This window comes from Ovis canadensis, chromosome 1 (genome assembly GCF_042477335.2).
Source record: "Ovis canadensis isolate MfBH-ARS-UI-01 breed Bighorn chromosome 1, ARS-UI_OviCan_v2, whole genome shotgun sequence".
Taxonomy (NCBI): Eukaryota; Metazoa; Chordata; class Mammalia; order Artiodactyla; family Bovidae; genus Ovis; species Ovis canadensis.
In genome coordinates, this window is record NC_091245.1 from 167,389,437 (window position 1) to 167,407,109 (window position 17,673).

The 17,673-nt window shown below is 38.0% G+C and overlaps 2 protein-coding genes across 5 annotated transcripts in view; one reads left to right on the top strand and one right to left on the bottom strand.

Moving 5' to 3' along the window:
• Window positions 1-17,673, top strand: part of CMSS1 (cms1 ribosomal small subunit homolog) — a 398,161-nt gene that overhangs the window by 26,356 nt on the left and 354,132 nt on the right. The gene's annotated exons all lie outside the window — the stretch shown is intronic.
• The window catches only part of FILIP1L (filamin A interacting protein 1 like), a 312,163-nt gene that overhangs the window by 17,707 nt on the left and 276,783 nt on the right, over window positions 1-17,673 (bottom strand). For all 4 annotated transcript variants that reach the window (XM_069551097.1, XM_069551104.1, XM_069551112.1 and 1 more), the window contains one exon: window positions 2,161-4,936. In XM_069551097.1, coding sequence (XP_069407198.1) covers window positions 2,161-4,936 — 2,776 coding nt within the window. The remainder of the gene's footprint in view (window positions 1-2,160; window positions 4,937-17,673) is intronic.

The following is a 17,673-nucleotide window of genomic DNA, read 5'->3' on the forward strand; positions in this document are numbered from 1 at the left end:
GGGGCAGCCGGGAATAGCCTGGGGGTGACAGGAGTCCCTCAGCTCATCACCTCTGCCTCTTTATCCATCCAGTGTGTTTTCTGTTTGTGTCATTATGTGACGTAAGTGGGGAAATGCTGGGAAGACTTTGTATGTTAATTCTTTCTAGTTTCTGTTTGTTTATTATTAGTTGATTACAAACTATTTCTGTTTTTTATTAGTTGATCACTATTCACCAAAACTTTATATGTACTCTTTCGATTATCATCTTAAAAGATATCCCATGTAGCAATATTATCAGTGTCTACTTTAAAAGATGTAAAATAACAGTTGTAGTTTCTTCTAAAGTTCTAATTCAAGGTAACTTAAAAAGTTTTGGAAAACATTTAGACTGTCATGTATTTTGTAATACAGTTGGGTCACTGCCGATTCCCATGATAAATGTGTTTAAACAGAAGCTTTCTCATTCATCACTAACCTCAGTTTTCATCCAAATTTATTTAATGATGATGCAAGCCCACAGCATTGGTGTTGCAGTTCATCACCATGGAAGTGTTTCTGTCAACAAATCCTTGCTTTGCTATCATGAAATTGATTTTGCAGGGAAAGGAGGATAATTGTGAAAGATGGCTTTATTTCTGAAGATCTTCACAGTTTTCCTGGGTGTCTAAATGAATTGTGTTTAAAATCAATAACTGGCAATAAAATTGACCACACTAAATTAACAGCTATAAGGTTGGAAAAGGGAAAATGGCAGTGAGCTACTTTGTCTGAAATCATGTTTTTGGAATGTGGCTTGGGGACCAGATTTGTAATATGAAATGTTCATCTGAAAGCTGTTGTTCTCTGCTACAGAGGTACAGGTTATGCCTACAGTCCCAGTATCAGAATTCCTAGGATGCTTTTTTTATCTTTAAGAATTACCGAGTTTTTCTCGCCTACCTTGAAAATCAGATAACAATAATCACAGAAGAAACTTCCTCAACTAACATACAGTATTTTTAAAAATATGCCTTTTCTATAACTTATGTTTGTAACTATCTTTGCTTTTTATTTGCTTGTTGGGAGGTTAAAAAAAAAACAAAAAACAAAAAACCAACCTACAATCAAGCTTAAGCTTCTGAATGCAGAGTACTAACAAGCAAGGTAGAAAGCAGCTACCTTGAGTAATTCAAACTATTCTGGGAGCCAAACAGGAGAAAAGAACAATAATGACATTTTTGGTTCGAAGCAGACTGTTCAAGAGCATATGTTTTAGTGGCTGATTCTAGCATATGTTTTAGTGGCTGTTTAGATGTAGACAAACATTTTAAGGGGATTTTTAATGTATGGTAGAAACACAGTCAACTCTTGATTGTCAAGGTCCAAATGTGCTTTTTCTGGCTTCCTAACATACGTCTTACTTTCACCTGACATGCCTCAGCTCATACATGCTCACAGAAGCAAATTAATATTATTTTATTCAGCGATTATGAGTAAACATTTTATTAAGTTCCTAAATTCCTAATATGTGCTAAATACTGTGCTGGGCTCCAGTGATATTAGGATACATCTCAAGCGTGAAGTCAAGTTTGCTCCTGTGAGATCTTGTAGTTCACCTTGAAATCAAAGAGCCATAAAATTTTATTTATTTCAACTACTTCCTTCTCTAATATGTGATCAGAAGTTGACTATAAATGGGAAATAGATCCTGTTTGTTTTTAATGAAGAATTAACAGACATTATGAACAGGAAATAAAATTCTATTATACATGCAAAAAAAAAAAACAAAAAACACAGAATGACCAAAAGAAAATTCAGCAAGCAGTGGTAAAAATAACAAATTATTTACTGCTTTATAATGTTAAAGTATTTCACCGAGACAAGTTGCAGTCAAATTAATGTGAGTTATGGAAAATGAAATACATAAAGATGTATTTAAACAAGTGCAGACTAAATATTTTCCATACAGGGTATGTAAATGAAAAGATATACAGTAAGTGCACACTTGATATGACTATGCAGGCAACACTTAGTTAGTTTCAGATACTCTTGGATAGTTCATGCATAAACCTTCCCAAAGTACAAGTTCAGTCAGTCTTTGGGGGCATGTGGAGGGATAATTAAAAAGGACTGAGTTCCTTGCAATAATATCAGTATAAACCGGATAAGGAAGGGTCGTCAGTTATATATATTACTTACTGTAATTTGTGATTGTCGAGGAAGAGGTGTGGCTGTTGGTGTGATAGTAATACTGCTGGTGACTTTATTGGTTGTTTTGTTTAGTGCCCCATTAGTTAAGCCTTGAGTTCTGTTATCCTGCAGTGGTGCTGAAGGGCTGGCAGGTCTCACGGGGCTGGCTACAGCTTGCATGTAAGGACTTCCTAAGTGAATGTGGATTTTATTATCCTCAGTAGTTATCACACTTGAACTGTTACTGTTTGAACGTTGAAACTGCCATGATGATTGCCGGTCAGGGGAGACTCTGAAAATTGCGTGCTTGGCACTGATTTCTATCGGCTCAGGAGAGCGTCCCTGCTCAGGGGAGCTAGCTGAACCAGTAACAGCCAAAACCTGAATAGGTGACATTGTCCTTTCTGGAGTTATGGAACCACAGGACTCTGGGGTCTGTGCCCTGGCAAAGGTTGCCATGGTAATTGGGGACATGCCTTGCTCTAAATTCATCAGGCCTTCAGCAGAGGTTTTTGATTTCACTGGTGTTATGGAGGCATTTTGGAGGATGGTGATCCTTTGCTTTGGGGTGCCACAGTTTGGTATCACTGCAGTGCTTGTGTAAGAGTGAGGACTCTCTGTGGTTGGACTTGTGATTTCAAGAGTGGCTGTGTTTTGGACATGGTCTGGAGTAACCTTTATATGAAGTGGTTGCCCAGGTGTGTGGCTTAGCACTAAATCTCCAGGTTGCATGAAGTTGCCATTGGGTTTAGTCTGTATTTTGCCATTCTGAGGATGGCCCTCCTTGGACTTCATCCAAGGAATCCAGAGCTTCCTGTTAACAGGACAGGGAGTAGATGAGTTGCATTTGAAGGAAAGCACAGACTCCTCATCATTAGGGTCCTCGTCCTGGTCCTCACTCTCCTCATATAACTGACCATTGATGACTGCTCGTTCCAGAGGAATGAGACTCTTATAATCAGGTGGCTCGTTGTCTGCTGCTTCTGTTTGAACTTCTTTAGAAAATACTTGAGGGTCAGAGATTCTTCTTCCGTTGAGATTGGGCCGGAGGCTCTTACTGAAGTGACGATACCGCTCTAACTCTTTAGTGAGGTTTTCAATCTCTCTTCCTAAATCTCTGTTCCTGTTCTCTTGTTGACTGAGTTTCTTTTGCAGAACCGAATGATCTCCCTGGAGGTGACATATCAGGTCCTCAGTTGCCATGTATTCGTGAATTTTCTCTTTCAGTGCATCCACTTCTCTCGAGAGGTGACCTGACTTAGCTTCTTCTTCTTGAAGCCTTTTGAAAAGCCATTGTTCGTGGCTGGACTCTGTCTTTTCTGCTAACTTGTACTTGGCAAGTTCCATTTTAACATGCTCCAGCTCTTCAGATAAAAACTGAGCTTTGTCGCGTTCATTGGCATACCTTCGTTCCAGCGTCTCATACTCATCTTCAGTCTTCATGAGGTCATCCTCGATGGCTTTCATATCCTTTAACTTCAGTTTCAGTCTCTCCACTTCTTGAGAAAGCTCTTTAATCTTATTGTTCTCTTGGTGTAATGCTGTTGTGGATTTACCAGAATCCTGATTTAATTTGTTTTTTAGGAAATCTTTCTCAATTGCTTCCAAGGATTGAAGCCTATTTTTCAACACATTAACCTTGGACAGGAGATCATTTCCTTTCTCTTCCTCTGCTTTCAGTTTGCTTTTTAGATCGTCTCTCTCTTTGGTCACACTGTACATTTTTTCTTCCACATCAGTTTTGGACTTCAGTGCCCTTTTAGTTTCCTCAATTAACTTCTCCGTAACTGCTGTCACTTTATTTTGCTCCACTTGAAGCTGAGAAGCAGCAGCTTGTAACTTATCTTCAGTTTGCTTTAATTTTTCACTCATTGTTTTCCGTTCATCTACTAGCATCACAGTTAATGTTTTCAATTTAGTTAAATCCTCTTTTAAGGTGAATTCTGTCTTTTCCAGACGACTTTCAATGGTTTCTAGCTCTTTGATCCTTATCTTTAAACTCTCTAGTTCCTGAGACAGTTGCTTTGTGGTCATCCTTTCTTTTTCTAAATTGCATTTCAGCGAGTAGCATTCTTGTTTGCTTTTGCTGAAAGCATCTTCTAATTTTTCCAGAGCCATAATCCTTTTGTTGAGTTTTTCAACCTCAAGTTTAAAGTCTTTACTCTGTGATGTTTCCTTTTCTAGCCTCTTATTGAGATCTCTGCACTGCTCCTCCATTTTTATGAGCTCTTCATCCTTCCCTTCCATTTCTAGCACACGTTTCCTGAGCTCCTCTACCTCAGTCATGATACTAGAGTTTCCATATTCTCCCTTGTTAATTTTTTCTTTTATATCTTGCAGCTCTTCTTCTGCTTTTCGTAAAGACCTGTTTGTCTCTTCTAACTCATCAATTTGCCGGCTGAGTGCTGCCAGCTTTTGTCGAAGCTGGCGATTTTGGCTGTCCTCATTGGTGAGCTTCGCCATAATTGTTTCTTGGTTCTGGTGAAATTCTGTGGTCTGCGTTTGCAGTTCGTTCTCTAGTCTGGTTGCCTTCTGTTCCTCTTCCTGAGCTCTGGCTTCAGCAAGGGCTAGTTTAGCATGTGTTTCCTTTGCACTTGTGGTTAGGTCCTGGATTTTCTGTCTTTGAAGGGCAAGCTGTGCTGTCAGCCTTTGTTGTTCGTCCACCACCATCAAAGCAAAAGATTTCAGTTTGGTCAGCTCCTCTTTCAGGGCGGTGACCCTCTTCTCTTTTTCTTGCTCCTTCTTCTCCTGGGACTCAGTTTCTTGGTCAATCAGCCTTTTTAATCTGAAAAATACAAGAGTGCATTCTGTTTTGTAACTGGTGCTTTAGTAACTTATGGGCTGTGAGTAAACATGTATGTAATTTAGACAGTATCAACTCATACCATAATGGAAAGGAGTTCCTGAATTTGATGGAGGTGGGGAACCTTGCTCTTTTTTTTCCACTTCCTGCTTTCTTCCCACCCCCTCATTGATTGTTAACAGTTTTAGTTCACCAGGAGCCTTGGTGAAAGAGTAAGGACAAGAATGTTTGGTTTAAATTGCTTGTGTAACATATAATCAATAGATATTATAGCCTGAAGGTTGTAAAAACAAGCACAAGCTTGAGACTCGGACCAAGCTTCAAGACTGGCCCTACTCTTACCAACTAATTAACCTGGTCAGTTACTTAACATCCCCTGGGCTTCAGTTTCCTCTGTGAAAACTGGAGGTGATAACTTTATTATCCAGGGGCCATTTATGAAAACTAAATGAGATAATTTATCTAAGATTCTCACAGTGCTGACCCATAAGCATTTGAGAAGTTTTGTTGCTGTTGATCTGTTTTATTAATGTGGTTATTATTGTATTTATCGAATGGTTTGCTTGAAACATTATGTGATTACTAATGTTTGATCAGCTTCCTTATTCTTAGTTAAGATTAAATTTATTCACATTGCTTATAAGTTAGGCACTTTACTAATGGACCTATTTGCCAGTTTAAACTTGGTTTACACTAGCCTGACACTGTGTCAGGAATCCATGCACATCTATCTTTATTCCTACAGTGGATGGTAGTTGAATGAGAGGAACTGACAAATACCTGAAGGGGTTTAGAGTTTTCATAACATATGGGAAGAGCATGGGATTTTATACAAAAGAGCTTTATGAGTGTCAGACATTAGAAATGATGGAGGAAAAACTCTTATCAGGAACCCTTTTGAATCATAAGTCCTTTGAATGATGACTTTGATAACATGTTATTTTTTTTTCTTTATGTTTTAAATTTGTCAACAAAACATGGAAGGCATATTGCATGCAGTATAAACTCTCTCTTCCACACACTTTTTCCCTCAGTATTGAGGTCACAGTTTTAAATTTGTGGCACTCCTAATTACACTGGGAATGGCTGATTATAGAGGATGTAATTACAGCTTTGCAGTATTGTTATACAGAAGCTAAAATAGGATGGAATCCCTGAAGAATTTAACTGAAGGACTTGTCATGGGTGAAAAGTTGTAAATATCTGTTTTCTTGATCAAGCATAGAGAGTTTTAGCGTATCTTATCTACTAGGAATGAGTTAATTATCCAATGCAAGTCTTTAATCCTTGCCACAGAACTTTCTTTTTAAAATTGTTTAAGTATGTGAGAGGACATTGTACAGGGAAATTAACTTGGGGTATTCTTGGAAATAAGAGTCCTTTTTGAGATTCGAATCTGCTCTTCTCTAATTACACTACGCAAGAGGCAGTGTGTTTAAAATAATTGTATGATGTAAGAACTTTCAAACTTTTTTATGGGGAGGATCCACTTTTAGTTTTTCCTGTTTTGAGAACCTGACTGGCTGGCCCAAGGGTTGTGGCCTGTGCACTTCTGAGGAAGCTGGGGTGGGTTGGTTGATGATCTAATCCACACTCTTGGCAGGCTTGCCCAGGGCTTCTGGCCCTGCCCCATTCCCATTTGATACACATGGGAACCTGAGAAGAGAAACATAGTGCCTCCTGAAAAGGCAGTGGGGCTTCACAACTCAGTGGCAGAGTCCATGGTAAACTGTGCCGGTGGTGAAGTCGTTACAGAAACTGGCAAAGTGCTTCTTCCTCCCACATGAGCATTAGGATGGTATTTAACAATACTGCAGTGAAATATTTTCCCCTCTCTACATCACAGTTCTTAGAATTTTATTAGAGAATAGTTTCACAAAAGCTTTTCAGGATTTCTTTTCAGCTTATTAAACAATGCCATGTGCTATTTCATTTTCATGAGAAGAAGGTATGTTTTCTTAGGATATGAGGAAGGGAAGATTGTTTGGAGTATGATGAAAAAAGAGCATTAAAATTGAATGGTCATCAGTGGATCCTGGCATTGCCAAAACTGGCAAAAAAGAGTTTAAAGACATTTCAGTTGTTTCCACTGTGTTCAGTGTTTTCTTGGAGCAAGCATGATGCATCTTTTTCAGCATGGTGCAAGTTCATTTAGCTTTTTCTGTAGTTTCTGAAAATCGGCTAGTATCCCCATCAGTTTCCAAGCTCCATTTTACATGGTTAGACACGTAAAAGTGACAATTTGAATACATATGCCTCAGCATTTCCTTACTACTTCTTTCTTAACAACCTGCTATTTCCCTGGGCCAGTCCCATGAGCACACCTTAGGTAGTCTGGTAAAGCCTTTCAGGGAAGAAGATAGGAATTTATATGCAGAAAGAGTTACACCCCCAACCATCAACCAGCAGAAACCATGATAGGAGGGAGGCCCTGATGATCAATCCCAGGCCAGCTGGGTGCTTGCTACACACTGTGCTATTACACATTGCAGGGGATGTGTATACGTGTGAGAGACAGACAGAAAGAGACAGAGACACCAGTCATGCTACTGAATTGGAATCAGCTTTTCTGGTATGGTGAATGGGTTTATCCTAAATCATTCACTATTTCTTGCCAGAAACATTTTGAAGGATAAAGTTTGAGGTTTATAGTCTTGAAGAAAGGTGTTTCTTTGGAAAGTTACTAGTCTTACAAGATTTCAAGCTGCAAGCCCAACCTGTTGTGTGTAGTGCCCTAAACAAGAAAGCTATTGACTGCATGTTAGTCATTTCAGGTTCACACTTATCTAAAACTTTTGAAGCCAAATGTTTCCAAAATTCTAGAGCTTTCCAATTTTAGAAAGGCAGTAAGGAGCATCTACCCCATATTATATAATAGCTCCAGTAAGGTCTGTGGCACCATCTCCTAAGCAAATCTTGCAATACTTCCATAGTGAGCTATGTGAATAGGTACACAAAGTGGAGTAATTAAGATAATAAATAGCCTCACATCTATTCAAGTTTCACAGACAAATTAGTTCATGTAAGGAGAAGTTTTGCTGTCACAATTTAGCAATTGAGGGTCCCCTGAGGCAGCTTTCTTCCTTGGGATTTAAACCAAACAGTAATAGTTTTGTTTCCTTTATCTTTCTTTGCATGTTAACAGGTTTTAGGTATTGAAGCTGACTGATTTTATATGTAACAAGGTTATCATTGACTCTGGTTTTACTAGTAACAGCAGGTAAGTAAATCTGAGAGCTTTTAATCAGGATACTCATAATCTTGAAAGCAGCACAGATCTTGAGATATCCAGATATGAAATTCTTCCATCAGAACTGTGAGGTCAAATTATTGCTCCTTCTCCCATGAATAGTTCCAATTAATATGTCTTAGTGCCTTTTCCAATTGATAGGTTTGTATAATCTATGCTAGGGGTTCTTCATCTTCAGCACTACTGATATTTTGGGCCAACTGATTCTTTATGGTGGGGGCCCTTGTAATATGTTTTAGCAGCGTCCTTGGTCTCTGCCCAGTAGACGCCCACCCAGAGCATCTCACCAGTTGTGACAACCAAGAATATCTCCAGACGCTGCCCAATGTCTTCCGGGGTGCAGAACCACCCCCCATTGAAAACCACTGTGATCTACACCATGTATGTATTGTGTGTTTATAGACATGTGTATCTATCAGTCTGTCATTAGAAGTTAGGCTCTTTATGGTCTTGCCTTACTCAGCTTTCCCACCCGCATTACACCTGGTGGCGGTATCTTCACTTTACCTGTGCTTCTCACAGTTTAACGTTCAATTGAATCACCTGGGAATCTTGTTAAATGGTGAATTCCAATTCTGAAGGCAAAGAGTGGACCTCAACATTCGAATTATAACAAGTTCCCAGGTGATGTCAGGACTAAGACTTTACTATTTATGTGTCAGATGTTTTCTAGTAATGATATTCTGGCTGAATATTAACTTACCTAATTGTTCATTATTAATAATATCCCCAACTGTGGGTGGGTATAGCCTGTATTCCTGACCTACAGGGCCATCCATTTTCCTCACAGAAAACATCCAGCAGAACTAATGACTAATCTAAAATCTGTTGTTATTACTGGAAAAATGACTTAAAATGCGTATCAGAAGTGTTTGAGTTAGTCACTAAATTTTCTCCTTTAAAAAGGCAGTAAATAACTTTAGTTTCAACCCAAAGACTAAAATTTATGAGACTGTATAATGGTTACCTTTTATGGCTGGCGACGTGCTGCCAAGCACTGGGCTAAGTCTTTAACTATAGCTGTTGGTTCTAATTCTCATGGTAAGCCTATAGGGTTTGAGATTATTCTGTTTTACAGAGAAAATGAAAATGGAGAGTCAGAAAGATCAGGAAGGGGCAAAGCCTGTTCTCTTTCCCCAACCACACTGCCTCTCTAACAGGAACACCAACTATTTCATGGACCTGGTCCTCATCTGGTGTCTTTCTCAAGGGACATTCTATGTATTAGAGAAACTTACCAGCCTAAATAAAACTTCTCATTTATCATCGTGCTTACATTCTTTTTAGTTCATATCTCACAGAGCAGTGGTTTGCAAATGTTTGCTCTTATAGCTCCTAAAATAATTTTCTATTATGTTCAATTAATTTGTTCTTATAAAGAATAATTATCTTGTTGTTTAGTTGCTAAGTTCTGTATAACTCTTTGGCAACCCTATGGACTGATACTGGAGTGAGTTGCCATTTCCTTCTCCAAGGGACCTTCCTGACCCAAGGATCAAACCTGTGTCTCCCGCATTGGCAGGTGGATTCTTTACCACTGAGAGCCACCAGGGAAGCTGAATTATAGCACTTTCTTTTAGCAAATGCTATCTTTTTTACTTAGTGAAGTATAATTGAAAGATATATTTAAAGCATGCAATGTGGTGATATATATATGAGTTATGGAAGGATTCCCACCAGTAGTTCCATCACCTCACATATTCAATTCACCTTCTGTGTATGTAAAAACACTTAGGTTCTACTCCCTTAGCAAATTTCAGTTATAAAATATGGTATTACTAACTGTAGTCACATGTCATACATTGTAACCTCAGGCCTTATTCATCTTGTAACTGTAGTTTTACCAGCTCCTTCCTATTTCCCCCCATTCCCTCAGTCCCTGGCAGCCACCATTCTACTCTCTGAGTTCAACCTGTTTTTAGATTTCACATTTAAGCAGTTCCATGTGCCGTTTGTCTTTCTCTGCCTGGCTTATTTCACTTAGCATAATGCCCTTTAGGTTCATCCATGTTATCACAAATATCAGGACTTGCTTCTTTTTTAAAGGCTGAATAATATTCCACCATATATATGTCCGTATACACATATATAAATGTATATATGTACTGTAGATATATGTTATATAGTGTATCATATGTAACATGCATCCACTAATATAAATGTTATACATTTATATACATTTTATAAAATGTACTTTACACATATACATTTACATATGTAAAGTATTTGCATATTTACATATGTAAAATACATTTGTATTTAAACACAAATACATGCCACCTTTTTCTTATCCACTCATTCGCTGTCAGACACTTAGGCTGTTTCCATACCTTGGCTAGAATGAATAACGAGTAATGCTGCAATGAACATAGTTGTAGATATCTCTTCAAGACAGATTTATTTTTGTTCAGGTATATACCAAAGGATCGCATGGTAATTTGTTTTTAATTTCTTGAAACACCTTCATAATGTTTTCTGTAGTGACTGTGCCAGTTTACATTCTCATCTACAGCGTACAAGAAATGTTCCCTTTTCTCCACATCCATCTCTTGCTTTTTTGATAAAGACATCCTCACAGATGTGAGATGATATCTCATCATGGTGGTTCTGCATGTCGCTAATGATTAGTAACGATGAGTACTTTTTCATACACCTGCTTCTTTGTGTATCTTTTTTAGAAAAATGTCTATTTGGGTTCATTGCCCATTTTTTAATTGGGTTATTTGGATTTTCTGCTATTGTATGAGTTTGTATATTTTGGATAGTAACCCCTTGTCAGATATGTGTGGTTTGCAAATATCTTCTCTCATTCCATAAGTTACCTTTTCATTATGTTCAGTTTCCTCTGCTGTGCAGAAGCTTTTCAGTCTGCTGTAATCCCATCTGCTTATTTTTGCTTATGTTACCTTTGCTTTTGGTATCAAGTTAAAAAACTCATTGCCAAGAACAGTATCGGGAGCTCATCCCCTGTATTTTTTTCTAGGAATGTTAGTTTCGGGTTTTAGGTTCAAATCTTTAATCCATTTTGAGTTTATTTTTGTGTGCAATGTAAGATAGGAGTCCAATTTCATTCTTTTGCATGTGCATGTCCTGTTTTTCCAGCGCTGGTTATTGAAGAGACTATCGTTTTCCCCTTGTATATTCTTGGCTCCTTTGTTGAAGATTAATTGACCATATATTGATGGGTTTATGTCTGGGCTCTCTTTTGTACTTCACTGGTCCCTTGTGTCTATTTTTTTATGCTAATACCAACTGTTGTCATTATTATAGCCTTCTGGTATACTTTGAAATCAGGACATGTGATGCCTCCAGCTTTGTTCTTTCTCAAGACTGCTTTGGCTATACAACATCTTTTTGGTTCCATATACATTTTAGGATTGATTTTTCCATTTCTGTGAAAAAAATACATTGTAATTTTGATAGGAATTACATTGAATCTTTTCATAATTTGGGTAGTATGGACATTTTAACAATATTTTCTTCCAGTCCATGAACATGGAACATCAGTCCATTTTTCTGTGTCTTCTTCATTTTGTTTCATCAATGTCTTACAGTTTTTAATATACAGATCTTTTACCTTCTTGGTTATTAAACTTACTCCTAAGTATTTTATTCATTTTGGTGCTATTTTAAATGGGGTTTTCTTAACTTCTCTTTTGATAATTTGTTCTAAAATAATTTTTTTAAACTAAGTACCACGTCACTGGAATCTGGAATTTTGTATTCAGGGTTTAAACAACTGCAGAAGATACATATTAACATCTGCCATATAATCTAAAAGTCATCATTGGCAAACCAGTCAGCCAAAACAGACGTTCAGGAAAAGTCTGGCTTTTTTTTTCCAACTTAAGCCAATGTGTAAATACACATCCCTCTGGCAGCCACTTCACTTCTAAAAGAGATGAGGCCCAGATGAAATAACAGGTACTGTTATTTGTGTATTTCCATCCAGTGGTTGGTTTTGAAGCTGCTGATGCTCTGCTCTCATGGGATTATATAAGAAGTAAGTGTTCCTAGAGTTGTCCCTACATCTGTACCATAGAGGGGTTTCCAACCCAGGAAAATGCATTTGGTGAGATTCTATTAAGTATGACTTTTTTGAAAAGGAAGCTTTTAGAGCACAAGCTTTTTTTTTTTTTTTCCTGGCAGATCAGTCTTGGAAAGCATGTGTGAGAACTGCAGCTATAGATACCGATTCCCTTCATGTTCTCCATGCTTGTGTGTGCTAAAGAGTATATGTACTCCAGTTTGAAGAATCTTGTCTTGGAGTACTCATATTCATGTTGAAGGACTGACACAAGAAGATTATAGGAACAGTCCCTGAATCTTGTCCAGTAAAAACAGGTTGTAGAAGCTGCTTTTACGGACACAAATGCGAGATAGTTAAATCCAAACTGGTTAACAGCAGTGGCTTATGGCAGTTCTTTAGAGTTTCTATTATGGCTCAGAACTATTATAATTTACTGCGGTTTATCACTATTATTATGTGCAACACCAGCTCCTTGTTTTTTCAAAAATAATCACATCTGTCATCTTGAGTGTTCTTTGGTACTAACCATAATGCTGGCTCCTTATTATAAATTGTACATTCAGAGCATCTTTGCAGTTTTTATTTACATACACACATGTCAGCACACATGTATGACTGTATTTTATCTCCTCTATGTAAGACTGATAGTAATTGCATCATATAAGACATAGGAAACAGATGGTGTGTCTAAATGCCAGTCATACCCATAATGATTTATATATAATTCTCACTTTTTATTTTTATTTATGTATATTACAATCAACACTCTAAAATATAAGCTTCTTAAGCACAGGACATATGTCTGATTGATTCATTTGTGTCTTCTATAGTGTCTACTGCAAAGCCCTTACATGTAGAAGGTACCAAATGAATGGTTTTTTAAATGAATGAATGAACATTTTCCTGTGGAAAATACTATACTATTATCCTATCTAATTTTATTCATTTTTAAAAGAAGGTGCTCTGGTGCTTACCATGAGCATAGTTTTAGGTATTTAAGAAAATTAGGTATAATTGGTTAAGTACAGTGGCCTCTGGAAAGAATCGAGACTGTTGGAATATCTTCTCTTCCTTCTTCAGAACCATGTATTAGAACTGTATGTGCTTGCTTGTTTGAGAAGGGAGATGGTTGCTACCGTCCACATCCTAGCCCCTCACTCTTCTTTGATACCTTCATCTCTGCAAACAAAGGAGTGGTCCTTTTTATTTTTTCCTCAGAGCTAGAGCTCTACTGGACAAGTATGTTTGTTTACTACACAAACAACATTACGTCAACAAACAAATGAAACTGAAAAGGAGATATTCATCTCTGATCTGACCACCCTAACACACCAATTCTGGTTCTGCTTTTCCAGATTCTTTCCTGATTTTTCAGACAACCGGCCCATATAAATAAGCTTAGCATGATTACTGACCAAAGAAACCAGTTTCACAAGCCATTCGTGGCATTGTGTTGTTTCTGGTAGCTGCAGAAACCAACCTACAAGTAGTGGACAACTTCAGAGTCAGCTTAGCTTCTCATGTGTCATCTTTCAGGAGACAAATATACTGTGTGGACCTGAAATTTAAAGTTTTTGATGTTATGAATATAGCAACACTTTTGTTCATTTAATTTGCAAACAACAAAGGAATATATTACCGGGCTATACTGCGATGAAGAGGGGAGACTCCTGTTCTCCAGAGTTTGTAGGCTCTTGGGAAAGATGAGCAGATAATTTCAGTGCAACTCAGTAAAGTCTCCATAGCAGCTGTTCTTAAAACTTCTTGGTCTCATGACTCCTTTACACTCTTAAAAAATAATTGAGGACTCTGAAGAGCTTTTGATTGTGTGGGTTATGTCTACCAATATTTATAGTATTAGAAATTCAGACCAAGCTATTTTAAAATATTTATATATTTATTCATTAAAATAGAAACATAATAACATTTTTTTTATGAAAAATCACTTTTTATAATGCCAAAACTTGGTGGAAAGGGCTGTGTTGTTTGTATTTCTACAAACTCTAATACCTGGCTTAATTGAAGGCAGCTGGATTCTCCGAGCTGTTTCATACATCCCATCAGCTGTCAGAGCAATGACATCAGCACACGTCACATCTCTGAAAAACTCCTTGTGAGGGATTGAGTGAAAAAGCTAGTGTTACTGTGAAAACAGCTTTAACCTCATAGACCTCCTGAAAGGGGCCAGCCTTTGAGAATCACTCTTCACCTTGAGGATAGGTGGTTGAAGCATAAATGGCAAGTGGTTCTTTCTCTGGAGAAGTCTTTGGTTTAGGCTGTCACTTCTGCAGGCTGTTACTGAGTGAGCCCTTCGCTTCATAACACACTGATGAAGTCCCCAGACTCACTGGCCTAGTCACTGGTTCAATGTTTATGTCATTAATTAAACTAATTGCTACCTGTAACAGCTATGTGGAAGATTCCCTTCCTTCAGAAAATACCTCTTTCCCAGTTCTTAGAAAAATCCTAAATGACAAAGCTCTCTCCATAAGACATCATGTTTTGTTTAAAACCACAATTTGAAATAAGGGCATGGAAACCACTGAATGACCTGGTTCTTAAATGGGTTCATCCTCAGTGCCGTGCAGGTCAGCTGACAGTTAATTCATTTCAGACTTTTATTATATCACTATAGTGAGCAACTACTATATGCAAAGTACTGTGCCTATTATTTGTCAGTTTACCTTTTTTTCTGTTAAAACCTGCCTGTATATTTGCAGACATCACTCTAGTCAGAATTTAAAATAGTTGCCCATCAACAACCAAATAGTGTGATGGTACCAAATCTTGTTTGGTCTTTTCTGAAGATATAAAAAATAGTATCTCTCTCATGCCTAGACCTAACTGTGTAACCTCACCTTGATGGCTCTCAATTCCTATATTTGCTTTCATTCTTTCCATGCTAGTTTAATACATTACTTTTCCTTCTTGATTTAACATGTTAACTAATAAGCAAGAAACTACATACTCTGCTTTATTCACTTTTATGTCTGCTCTCAGGGCTAGACTTTGATAGTCTGACTATGATGATAACCCCCTATATCTCTTAGCAGTTTTTACCCAATATGTTTTTAATTGTTGCATTGTATTGATAGCAGCTGGGTTTATGGTTCAATAACCGCAGAATTCAAAGCAGTTTAGAGTAATTACATGGAATGTGTTAGAAAGCTTCCTTAGGTTGAGATAGGTTCTTGGTAATTAACCAGTAATTTATGTTTCCTTGCTCTACTCTCTGCTTTTTCAATGGGACTTTTCACTGTTTAGTCTAATTTTTAGGAGCACTCATAAAAATAGCTATGACTAGTCTTTTTTATTCTATGTATGCTGCTTCCTTTTATTTCTCTCAGAAGTCAAAGGTTTTTTAAAAAAAAATTACAGCTCCAGCATACCATAGTCATAATGTAACGCTTGATTCATTTGACTTGGTCAGCAAGATACAGAAGAACAGTAACACGTTTTTTGGCGTCTGCTAGCCAAAATGTCTGTATGAGTATAAATCTGTGTCTGCTTTATGTCCCTATTACTGAAGATACTGTCATCATCATTGAGATCACTTAGAGACACCATAAATGGGTCCAGATCCAGGAAACTGGGTTGCTATTTTCCTTCACTGTGAAACAAGAATTGCAGCAAGAAGTGATACAGAAGGCTTTAGTTGGTGTCAGAGAAATATAAAGTAAAAATAGGGTGCGGTGAGTCAGGACTTTTCAGCATCTGAACAATCTTGTTTGGCTCCCCAAGGGTCATAGGAAGTGAATTAATAAGACACAAATAGTCGAACGAACTACTAATTATCAGGAGGTTAAGGAGCTTTTAGCAGAGAAACAGGATCCTAAGAGGAGCTTATGAAATCCTCAGATTGAGCAAAAGGACCAGTATTGGGAGAAAATCTTTAAAGAAATGGAAACAAAGAATCTCCTAGAAAGAAAAACTACTGAAAGGCAAAGTTTCAGAAGCAGAAAAAGATCAGTCTAAGAGCTCACCAGCACAAAACTTGAGAAGAATATTTTCATTTTGAGATGGTGGAATCTAGTCTAGGAGACACTGCACCCTCCAATCAAAGGGCCGGGTGGAGACTTAAAAAGGTTCTCAGTCTAGGGCCAGGGGAGGAAATGGAAACTAACAAGGGAGTTACAATAAGGATAGCCTGTGCAAATGTGTACCAGGATAATTACTTAGAGCCTGAATTATATGTTGTTACTTCTTCAGTGCCGTATTGTCAGTTAAGTTACTTTCTATAAAGAACTATCGCATGATGGATGTTCATTGAATACCAGTAAGTTTGTGCTTCCTTAACACCCATTTTACTTTTTCATATTGAAAAATATCTTCTCAGATGAATTTTTCTTTTTGCCATTTGCTGAATAGGATTTTTTTTCCTTTGCTTTGAATATATTACAGCCATCAAGAAGAAACTTTAAAAAACAATTACTTTTGAGTATGCACTAAAGAGCCTATTCACGTTTCATGTCCTCCTGCCCCACCACTTTGAATGTGGTTCTTAATTATTTGAAAGCAGTTCCTCAGGTCAATATTTTAACTTTTTTTTCTTCTCCAGACTTTCCATTTTGATTGCTACACTAAAAAACTTAGGGAGGAAAAAGCAAACTAGCCTGTCTTTTAACAGATTGAGACTTCAGGTTCTTGGCCAACTAAAAGTTTCATCTCCCTGATCCATCAAGGCCTGCCTGGGGCTCCCATAGCCATGGTGCCTTCCCTGGCTGCCTTTTTCTTTTCTAGAGGAAGCATGTAAAAAAGTCACCCAGCAAGTGATGCCTTGGACTGTCACAGATACAACTATGCATCTATATTCCCGAGAGCACCTTGCCTGGTAGATAGCATGCAGAGCCATCTTTAAGTTGATGATAATGGTGATATTGGCTTGTCCCCACGTTCCTAACACTGACTGTTTCTCATTCTTTCATTTCTTCCTCCCCTCTCTGTGGGTGCCCTCTGTGATCTGTGTTCTTCTGTATCTTATTTACTGGCTCCATGATGGTAGTAGCCTGCTTTAGGATGGGAATGATGTCCTCTCTGCTGCCTATTCCCTACAGCAGCAGATGGCAGCAAGCAGTGCAGGTGGCTAAGGGCAAGGGGCAGGCAGAGTGACTGACAGGGAGCCAGTACACCCCCAGGGCTGATGCACCAACGGGGAAGAGGCAGTGGAATCCTGTGGGAGGCAGGATAGTGCTGGGGAGAAACTGAGATTTTGGAATTCAATCTTCAAAGCTGAGACTTGGTTTCCCCACTTCTACCCAGTGTGACGGAGCAAGCAGTTTAACTTCTATAGGTCTCATTTTCTTCATCTGTGGGATAGAGATAATATTGGAACCTCCCTCATAACAGTGTTGTTCTAAGGATTAAGTAAAACGATCTACACAAAAGCACCTAGCATACTGCCTGGCACAATGTATGTATCAGTTATTGCTAGAGTAGGAA